General features: G+C 38.3%; 1 protein-coding gene across 1 annotated transcript in view; it reads left to right on the forward strand.

Annotated features, from left to right (window-relative positions):
* Window positions 1-10855: 10855 nt before the first annotated feature.
* Window positions 10856-11360, forward strand: part of chn1 (chimerin 1) — a 72586-nt gene continuing 72081 nt past the window's right edge. Inside the window, exon 1 of the mRNA XM_039647304.2 lies at window positions 10856-11208. Coding sequence (XP_039503238.2) covers window positions 11190-11208 — 19 coding nt within the window. The 5' untranslated portion in view covers window positions 10856-11189. The remainder of the gene's footprint in view (window positions 11209-11360) is intronic.

Genomic DNA, 11360 nt, shown 5'->3' on the forward strand with positions numbered 1-11360 from the left:
AAATTAACTCGTTAATTCAGAAAAACAGAGCAAATTTTTTTTCTCATGAAAAATTAACTCATTAATTCAGAAAAACAGAGCAAAAACTTTTTTTCTCATGAAAAATTAACTCATTAATTCAGAAAAACAGAGCAAAAATTTTTTTTCTCATGAAAAATTAACTCATTAATTCAGAAAAACAGAGCAAATTTTTTTTTCTCATGAAAAATTAACTCGTTAATTCAGAAAAACAGAGCAAATTTTTTTTCTCATGAAAAATTAACTCATTAATTCAGAAAAACAGAGCAAAAACTTTTTTTCTCATGAAAAATTAACTCATTAATTCAGAAAAACAGAGCAAAAAATTTTTTTCTCATGAAAAATTAACTCATTAATTCAGAAAAACAGAGCAAATTTTTTTTCTCATGAAAAATTAACTCACTTTTTTTCTCATGAAAAATTAACTCATTAATTCAGAAAAACAGAGCAAATTTTTTTTTCTCATGAAAAATTAACTCGTTAATTCAGAAAAACAGAGTAGATTTTTTTCTTCAAGTGAATGCAATACACCTCCGTAGTCTTGGGATCATGACAACACGATTTTAAAAACCACCTGATCAAACATTTAACTAAGAACTAAGGCTTTATTTTCCAACCGTTAAGCAATTCTGTCAACTGAAAATAAACTGGAGCTGCTCTTCAAAAGAAACAATGACAGATATAAAACTCTCTAGTCTTTAAGGTCAATAAGTTATGCTTAGTGACAATTACTAAGTAAGGAATAGATGAACTTATTATTATCACTTTGTGTCCTCTTCTCTCTTTAAAATCTATTGGCTTACTACTGTGTAGTTCTACAAGCATCCTGTTTTGCTTTTAAATAACTTGATTTTTGTTTATAAGGTACATTTGTATGACAGTTGTTGCGTGCTTACATGCATGACTGAATTCTCTAAGAGAATTAGACCAATGTTTTTCAACCATGTCTCCATTGTTGCCGTCGAACATCTTGTTACTCTTAGATTTTCAGCCAGGAAATGGCAGCTTTACAATGGGGGGGGTTTGTTCTTATTTACTGGGTCCACTTTGGATAAAGGATGTGATAATTATTGTGTTTGCGGTCAACTTGTAACTCGTGAAAGTTATGTATAAATTATAATTAATAAAATGTTGTAATAAATCTTTTATTAGCTCTTTAAAGCCATTTAAAGCCTCAGTCATTATAAAGATCGGCATTGAGTGAAACAATGGATTTTTTATTGTCTTGTATCTAGGTTTTTTTTGTATGCATGTATGATATTTTGCTTTGTAAACTCTGCCATCTTGTGGAGAAACCTGGAAAATTCAACTCAACATTATATTGTCACAGCATGGCAAAACATGAACAATCAGGTATGTTGAAGTAGCTGTTGATTTGTGGGCATTTCATTTGATTTAAGGGCAAATTTGCTTCTTCATTTCAGGATTTTACAAAGTGGGGAAAAAGGGAATAGCTTCCCTGTAATCAATGCAATTTCCAAACTATATGGCAGCCTGAGTTCACAGTAAATAAGAAAAGAAAAAAAACATTAACTGCTCAACAACGGGTATAAAAAGCCCTACTAATGAAACAAGCCTACATTAAAGGAGTAGTTCACTTTTAAAAAACTTTTGCTGATAATTTACTCACCTCCATGTCATCCAATATGTCCATGTCTTTCATTCTTCAGTCGAAAAGAAATTAAGGTTTTTGATGAAAACATTCCAGGATTTTTCTCCATATAATGGACTTCAATGGGAACCAAACAGTTCAAGGTCCAAAAGACAGTTTCAGTGCAAACTGTTCAAAGGGCTTTAAACGATTCCAGACGATGAATAAGGGTCTTATCAAGCGAAACGATCGCTCATTTAATAAATAAATAACAAATTTTAAGTTTTATAAGCACAAATGCTCGCCTTGCTGAAGATATACGAAAGCCTTACGGGGTTGGAACAACTTAAGGTTGAGTAAAAAAATGGAAAAAGAAAAAGAGTAGGGGCGTAACCCCGGCATCCTGGCCAAATTAGCCCACTGGACTCTGTCCATCATGGCCAACTATTCATCCACATACACTGATTGGCTTCATCACTGTCTCCTGTCCACCAGTAAGCTGGTGTTTGGTGGGCGTTCTGGCGCAATATGGCTGCCGTCGCATCATCCAGGTGATGCTGCATGTTGGTGCTGGTTGAGGAGATTCCCCCTTCAATGTAAAGTGCTTTGAGTACCCAGAAAAGCACTATATAAATGTAATGATTTAAAATGAATTACTGACATAATGTTAATTTTTGGGTGAATTATCACTTTAAAGGGTTAGTTCACCCAAAAATGAAAATTAAGTCATTAATTACTCACCCCCATGCTGTACCAACCCCGTAAGACCTTCGTTTATCTTTGGAACACAAATGAAGATATTTTTGATTAAATTTGAGAGCCGAATCACTACCACATTGGCTGCCTAAGGGAATGACTCTTGATGGCCCAGAAAGTCAATGAAGAAAATGTTTAAATATCCCAAGTGACTACCGTGGCTCAACTATAAGTTTATCAAGTGTCGAGAATACTTTTTGTGCGAAAAAACAAACAAAAATAACGACTTTATTCGACTATTCCTTTTCTTCCTTGTTGGCCTGAAACGAGACTTCCATAGATTTCCACGACGCATGCGCGAGAACTGAACCGAAGTAGTTGAAGGAGATCGCAATTCTCGCGCATGCGTCGTGGAAATCGTGGCGACTGTCCACCATATTCATCACCATTTCAGTGTCTTTAAGTTTCTCTTGGGGTCCTCCTCCCGTTTTTGGATATTTCCTCTTAAATACTCTTTTTTTGGCATTTTGTACTATGTTTTTGTATCTTTTCTGTACGTCTTTAACGCTCCGCTCAACGGTCGAATTTCCCAAGTAAAATGTCCTTGTAACTGTTATACTTCTCCAACAAACACATTTTCCTCAGGGGTAAACTGCACTGAGTGGTTGAATGCGCTTTCTCGATCCGCCATGTTTTTTGTTTTGAAAAGTGTCTTATTTTACCCAGAATGCATTGCAGTGTAGTCCTACTTAAGATAGTCGGAGTCTTCAGTGCTTTGTGCAATGGTCTGATTTAGACGTCTATCTGAAATCTGACTATCTACTATATCTAAGCCATAGTCAAAGCCTATCTTTCCTGCCATGAAGGAAACCAAGGTAGGTGGAGAAATGATATCCAACAATACCAAAGACTGTATTGCCAGCATGATAACTTTGGGCTTGCTACACAAGAGATCGTTTCAAATGTAGCTAAAAGCTGAAGCTGAGGATGATAAGGGGAGCATGCGGAGTGCTTAGTTCCCTTTCAATGTGGAGGAGTCCACGGTTCCACAATAAGGTCTTGTTGTCATTGCAAGACAGTGACTACCGATGGCTCCCTCACAGGATTGGGGGACTTTCTGAATGGTCGCCCAGCCCAGGGGGTCTGGGAAGGCCGGCATCTCCTTAACATTAATTGCCTGGAGATGAAGTCTGTATTTCTGTCTCCCAGGTACTTCCTTCTAGACCTGAGGGTCTACAACATGTTGGTGTGGACAGACAACATGTCAGTAGTCTCTTACATAAATCATCAGGGTGGATTGCATTCACACCCCGGTTCAGATTGGTGCAGCAGATCCAGAGAGCAGTCTCAATTCCAGGGCATTCAAATATGGGAGCAATCATCTGGCCGAGGCAGAGGCTGCACCCCAAGGTAGAGGTTCAACAGAGCGGAAGTGGATGTTTTCGCCTCAGAAGAGTCGACCCACTGTACCTTCTGGTTCCCCCTCACACCTCTATGTCTGTACACTTTCCCCCTGATCATCAGGCCTGAATGTGGTTCTTGGACCTGATATCTCTCCTGGAAGACTCTACGTGGAGATTAAGATGATATTTCACCCCAAGCCCGAGATGTGGAAGCTGTTGGTCTGGTCCTTGAGGTGTCAGGTCCTGAGGATTTGTGTTAACCGCTCAGGCTTGTGGAGTTAATCCGATTAATAACTGGTCTGCTTTGAAGGCTGTGGCTTTGGAGGTTCCCCATCTCCAAGCCGCTTCTGTCCCACTGGATTGTTGATGCAATTTATCTCGCCAATGAGGCTTGTGGATTGTCTTCACCTCTAGGCGTCAGAGCCCACTCCACTAGGAGTGTGGATTCTTCTAAGGCACTAAAGTTGATGACAAACAGGGAAACTTTTTTGAGCAGTGTTGCTAAGCAATGTTGCTTGGGCACTTTCCCATTGAGAATGGGCAACAAATTTCTATCTGCATACTTTAGATCGATCGTGAACCCTGTGTCTCACCTGGTTGCCCGTTGATGGTAACATTGCTCAAAAAGTTGCAAAGTTTGTAGTTGCAAAGTTACTTAGAGTCATTATAATGTCTGTTAGAGGACCATTACAATAAAGAGTTTGCAGATATTAAGCAGACAGTCTACTAATACTCTGATGGTTGACATGAAGTTCCTCAATTACCCCTTTTCCACCAAAAAAGAACTGGTTCGGAACTGGTGCTGGTTCAAAGTTGGTTCGGAGTTGGTTCAACTTGCGAACCGCTTCAGAACCTATTTGTTTTTCCACTGACTAGTGCGCCCATGGAACGACGTCGTTACGTCACTGTGTACGTCACCATAAGTCTTAGCTAGAAACACTTGCAAATACAACATTACTTTCGGATTATCTCGTAACTCGTATACCAAGAAAGCTTTAAAAACAATTGAAATATGTAAGTATTTTAATCTTTTCGTTTGATATGTATTTTTTTCTGATAAGTTATGTACCCCTGTAATTGTGTCTTTTTTTATTTCCATTTATTTGTTCTATATTGTGACTTTTCTTCTTTGCTTATAATGTCTCCAATAAAAAAATTACAAAAATAGAAACGCTTGCGTTAACTTCAAGCATAACAATTACAAAGGCGGACTGGCCGAGAACCGTTTCTTTGGCTGTCCAAACACAAAGAACTGGTTCGCGCGCAGTCACCGGCTCCGAACCGGCTCTCAAAATGCTTTGGTGGAAAAGGGGCTATGAGTGTTCAAAAGGGACGATCAAAATAAAGTGTTCCCGAAAAAAAAAAAAAAAAAGAAAGAAATCACAACCCATTGGTCTGTCATTTTTTCACTTTGCTCACGAGCATGCTTCGCCTCTAGGCATCAAGTATACTATACTGGGTCTGGGTGCATGGTTTCTTTTTAGGTGTTAGCTAAAAACTGCACCCTAATGAGATGTTGTGCTGCCGCTGCGGCCGGCTGGTCCACTTCTTATACGTTTATTGATTTTATAGAAAGATATTCCAGTACCCGAATCCTTCAAGAAGTTAACAGGTTTATGCGTACTTATAGGCCTACTTCACAACATAATTTGCCGAATATCATCCAGTCTTTGAGATTCAAAGATTCTCGGTGAAAGAAGATAAAGAAGATTCTGTATACTTTTATAATCAAATTAACTTCCTTTTTAGCCTTTTGAGTTGCACAGAATGCTTTGCCTCTGTGCAAGATTGTGCCCTTTAAGTCTTTAAAATTCAGTTTACCTGTGGGACTGACTGTGCTTCAGCTTTGGGTAGTGGGGCCTGGTTAATAGGCCTAATACTGTATAGGTTTGTGTTGTGGTGGCAGGCTGACCCTTTCCACCCATATTCATGGGTATTCATTGTTTAACTGCTTTGTCCCAAGGCTTAGACTCATTTGGGTTAATTCCTTAGACCAGGAATGGGCAACTTCAGACCTGGAGGGCCACTGTCCTACAGAGTTTAGCTCCAACCCCGAAAAAATCACCTGCCTGTAACTTTATATAATCCCGAAGACCTTGATTAGCTTGTTCAGATGTGTTTGATTAGGGTTGAAGCAACTCTGTACACTCTCAGAAAAAAGGTACAAAAGCTGTCACTGGGGCTGTACCTTTTAAAAAGGTAAACTTTTGTCCATTCTAGGTGCTAATATGTACATTTCAGGTGCTAATATGGACATTTTATGTGCCAATATATGCATTTCAGGTCCTATTATGTACATTTCAGCTGCTAATATGTGCATTTTAGGTGCTAATATGTACATTTTTAGTGTTAATATGTACATTTCATGAGCTAATATGTCTATTTTAGGTCCTAATATGTATGTTTTAGGTGCTAATATGTACATTTTTAGTGTTAATATGTACATTTCAGGAGCTAATATGTCTATTTTAGGTCCTAATATGTATGTTTTAGGTGCTAATATGTACATTTTAGGTGCTAATTTGTACATTTTAGGTGCTAATATGTTCATTTTACGTCCTAATATGTACATTTTAGGTGTTAATATGTACATTTTAGGTGCTAATATGTACATTTTAAGTGCTAATATGTACATTTCAGGTGCTAATATGGACATTTTATGTGCCAATATATGCATTTCAGGTGCTATTATGTACATTTCAGCTGCTAATATGTGCATTTTAGGTGCTAAAATGTGCATTTTAGGTGCTAATATGTACATTTTTAGTGTTAATATGTACATTTCATGAGCTAATATGTCTATTTTAGGTCCTAATATGTATGTTTTAGGTGCTAATATGTACATTTTTAGTGTTAATATGTACATTTCAGGAGCTAATATGTCTATTTTAGGTCCTAATATATATGTTTTAGGTGCTAATATGTACATTTTAGGTGCTAATTTGTACATTTTAGGTGCTAATATGTTCATTTTACATCCTAATATGTACATTTTAGGTGCTAATATGTACCACTAAGGTACCAATATGCAGCCTTTGGGTAAAAAAGTGTACCTTTTTAAAAGGTACAGCCCCAGTGATGGCTTTTGTACCTTTTTTTCTGAGAGTGTAGGACAATGGCCCTCCAGGACTGAAGTTGCCGATCCCTGCCTTAAACCGAAGGGTTTGTGCTTGTGTATACTTCACCTTCAACCTCGTTGGTCAGGCTTTTTTTCCCTCAGTATGGCGATATGGGTATTAATGTTCCTATAGCATCGACGTCATGATGCAGTGTTCAGTTCCACTCGAAAGGGAACGCCTCAGGTTATGTATGTAGCCCTGTCACTGAGAGAGGAACGAGACTCTCCGTCACTTTGCCATAGATCACACAATGCCTGAAAACATACTTAGATGGGGTGGTGATGGCGCAGCGGATAAGACACATGCCTTTGGTGTGAGAGACCCGGGTTCGAATCCACTGTGAGACACCAATGTGTCCCTGGACAAGACACTTAACCCCTAGTTGCTCCAGAGGTGTGCAACCTCCGACATATATAGCAATTGTAAGTCGCTTTAGATAAAAGCGTCAGCTAAATGAATAAATGTACATTTATGGTCTCGGTGATGCGAACAGCTATGTCACCTGACCATGCTGTAGGCCAATAGAATTGGCGTGTTTTCACACGTCCATCAGACACCAGCTCACACAACATCTCTTTCCCCTCTCAGGGAACCCGCTTACATACATAACCTCAGAGCTATATAGAATTAATTTATTATGGTGTAGTTTATATTATCGTAATTACTGCAACCAATTCAAAAGATCAATTCTTTGTCAAATCGGACATTTTTAGTCAGGAGTGATGCTGCTCCCGCTTTTACCTGGTATTGTCGTATCAATATTTTGTCAATATTGTCGTATTGTCGTACCTCGCTGGGTGTGTTAACTATTGCTCACACATCCTATTGTTTTCTCAAGCATGAGCTTTAGCCTGACAAGACTGAGAGGAACTAAACAGAGTGTGGATGCACTGACCTTTCAGTGTTTCTGGACGAGTGCATCTTCAGTTTGTTGAGAATCTGCCCAGTCACTGTTGTACATGTCAAACCAAATCATTTTAGCTGAGTCACCAGCACCTTTATATTTACCACACTCGTTTTAAACCGAATCATTTAAGGACATAAACTTGCAACACTCCTGGTAAAAATTGCATTGTGTTTCCAACTATTCATTTATTTTGTAAATGACATAATTATTTAACATCAGGTAAATTAAATAAGGGTTCTTAACGTGAAACCAAGCAATTTTCAAATCCTTGTTCAAAAATAACCATTACTTCAGCCTACACACTCGACACGCCTCACACCTCTTCTTGTATTCAGAAGACTCTTTAGGATATTTACTTTTATTCAACGGCAGGAAACGAGAGCCGAACAATAAATGCAGTGTCAGGGGCTCAGGTCCTCTGAGCATAACCACTGGGTGGCTATTGTCTGAACTTCCTGTTAACGTGTGTATAATATACACACTTAAACTCCTGTCAGTTCAGGGCGACACGGCCATCTGGGAAACGAGTTTGTTTCACTTTAAACTAATGCAAGGTATAAGCCTTTGCAGAGCTTCAAATGCTTTGCATTGTTTGGGGAAAAGTACTAAGAGTACTTATTTTATAAAAGTGTTCTGTCAAAATTGTGTAAAATATAAACCAAATTAAAAATAAAAATAAACACTTATAAAATTAAGTAATCTGGCTGCCTTAAAAATTTAAGTTCATTGGAATGGAAAAATTGAGTTAATACAATGAAGGTGATTGATTTAATCAGAAACTTTGAATATTAGGTTATCTGAACTACATAAATTATTTAAGTTGATTTGACAAAATAAATTATTGTTGTGATTACAAATCATGAAAATATATATTTTTTTTTATAGTGATGAATTTTTTTTTTCAGTCCCTCCAGGATTTCACGATTTTTTTTGTGTGATTTTTGCGATCAAAATGACTGATATTGTGGTGGTAATTTCCAAAAATTTGTGAAAAAAATTTGCGATTTATATATAACATTTACCATAATATTCAGTCCTTCCAGAAAAACGCTTTTTTGTGAGTTTTATGAGTTTTTTTGTGATTGTTGCGGGCAAAAATTGATTGATTACGCGGCCCGTTTTCTTTAAAAATGCGATGGAATATGCGGGATATTTATGCAATTTTATGCGATGAAATTGCAGGAATTTGCAAAAATTGAGGGAACTTGCAAAAATTGCGGTTTGATGAAAAAGAGAAAAAAAGTGATTCCCCCAACATCCTGTTCTCACTAGGCTAATGTAAGAGTCATTTCTTATTACTTCCTTTAATAAGCAAGCATACTACATCATAGAAAGTGCTGGGAATATTTAATTTCTCATCTTGTTTTATTTCAGACTGTAACGAGTGTAAATAAGGTGTGGCCCCTTTAAGAGCTGTGCGCTCCCTGTTGAACTCTCTGCAGTGTTATATGTGCGCCTCGAACACCCCATGTGTGCGGGTAATTTCTGTTTGATGCTACTTCTTTTATATTATGTTGTTTATTAAGTAACGATGTGACGGTAGAACGTGTGACAGACAGTAATACGAGTTCGATTTGTGAGATGTCAATCGCCTCCGTGAGTCTGTCTGGCGTCGCGTAATTGCGTCACTTCATAACGTTCCCATGGAAACAGGGGGAAATGGCTGCTCTTGTGTGAAGCAAACGCAACATTTTTCAACTTTCTGCTAAGATACATGTGACTTTTTTTGCAACGAAAATGCGAGGATTATGAAATTATGCAAACCCCGCATATTTTGCACGGAAATCGGCATATTATGCGGCAAAAGTGCGGCGTATTTGAAAAAATGCGGCCCCCGCATAAATATGCGGACTTTGGCTGATTTTGCATTGAATTCAGCGATCGCATAATCGCGTTTTTCTGGAGGGACTGTTTTTTACTTTGGAATTGTTTTAACCATGTTGCACTACAACAACTATAAATTAAGCTCATATCTGCATGCCTCATATTAAATATTTGCAAGTTGTGGCATCTATGCCAGGGTTCCTGCTTTTTAACTGTGGCACACCTGTACTGTTGAATACAACATGGTTAAAAAGTAAGTGATTGTAAAGTACATTTTTGTCACTGAATGTGATGAGATAATGAAAGACAGGGTGGCACAAAAAAAGCCAAGAAAAAGACAGCATATCACAAAAAAAGAAAATAATAGAGCCGACGTGTCAGGATCACAAACAAATTACTTTTTTAAACAGGTTTTTAAAAGATAGCATAGCAAATGTAAAAACCCATAGGAAAACCCTTGAGGAAACCAGCTACTCTTCCAGGTTATGGCATCAAGTCTTCAGAAGAGCAAATTCAATTCAATATTCAACAAAATCAGAAGAAGTTAATCCAGACATCATTTATTCGCCTTTTTGTACTAAATTTATCAATATGGAATGAAATTATGACTACCATTTTCCAAATCCAAATTACTTGTCCTGTAAGGATGCAGCTTGAGTCTTTCCCAACACCTTGGGCTGAAAGCAGGGAAACACCTTGGACACGTGGCCAGTCCATCACAGGGCTCTCACACACACACACTCACACTTTGGACAGTTTAGGGTCTCCAGTTCACCTATCCTGTTCACTATCTTTGGACGCTAACATGGGTTAAACATGCGAACTCCACACAAAAGGCCTCCATGGCTCCTGGACTCAAACTGCTGCGCTGAGCCGTCACAATGAATCATATTTTTCACAATTTGTCGTCATTTTTTCACATTTCAACTTTCAACAATATGCTCAAGTCTAAATATTAGATCGGAATCGATTTAACATGGAATAGAGTCGATTCAACATTTCTCTAGCTGAGGATGTGATCGTTGTTGCATATCACTTGTTGCCAAAAATATGATAATTGCTTTTATCTGTTATTTATTTGCATTGTACTGTGATTTTCCAGTCAAATTAAGGAAAAAAAGATGTGTCGAATTGTCATATTACAAGACGTAAACACACACTGCATCATCATGTCGCCACAGAGAGGGGGTCTCCATGGTAACGCGCCATGAAGAGGCTGCAGTCCCTGAGGAAGAGCGTCCGCGCGCGCGCGTGTGTATGTGTGTGTGGATCTGGTCATGTGGTCTCACAAGATGGCGACTCCAGTGCTGGGATGTGAGGAGTGAATCAGACCTGCAGTAAAACACACCGCGCTCATCACAACTGCTGCTCACACACACCCGATCATCTCTCCTCACACAACACACTCATTCTCCAGTGTTCGCTGTTGGATTCGCTGTGATTTAAAGTTTAGCTCGGCAACATCGCTAATGTAGGATTCCTAGACTGGACAATTCATCAAAACCCCATCGCCTTCAGAATATAATCATACAGTAAGAGTCGTTCCTTGTGAAATAACTTTGGATGTGAGGAAATAAGGCAGATTGTGTGTGTGTTGTTCAAACCTTTGTCCATCTGGATCACTGACTGCAATGGCCATCCATGTGTTCGGTGAGTCGATCATATTTCATCGATTTTATTATGGTTCTTATGCCAACAGATCGCGTGTGTAATATGTGTGAAAGCAAACACACACACATGGGTTTGACAGATTTCCCTTTGGGCCCGTGATGTTGTGCTTCATAACATGTTATTATAGTTTT

The sequence above is a fragment of the Pimephales promelas genome, chromosome 7 (assembly GCF_988280905.1).
Source record: "Pimephales promelas chromosome 7, fPimPro1.hap1.1, whole genome shotgun sequence".
Lineage (NCBI taxonomy): Eukaryota > Metazoa > Chordata > Actinopteri > Cypriniformes > Leuciscidae > Pimephales > Pimephales promelas.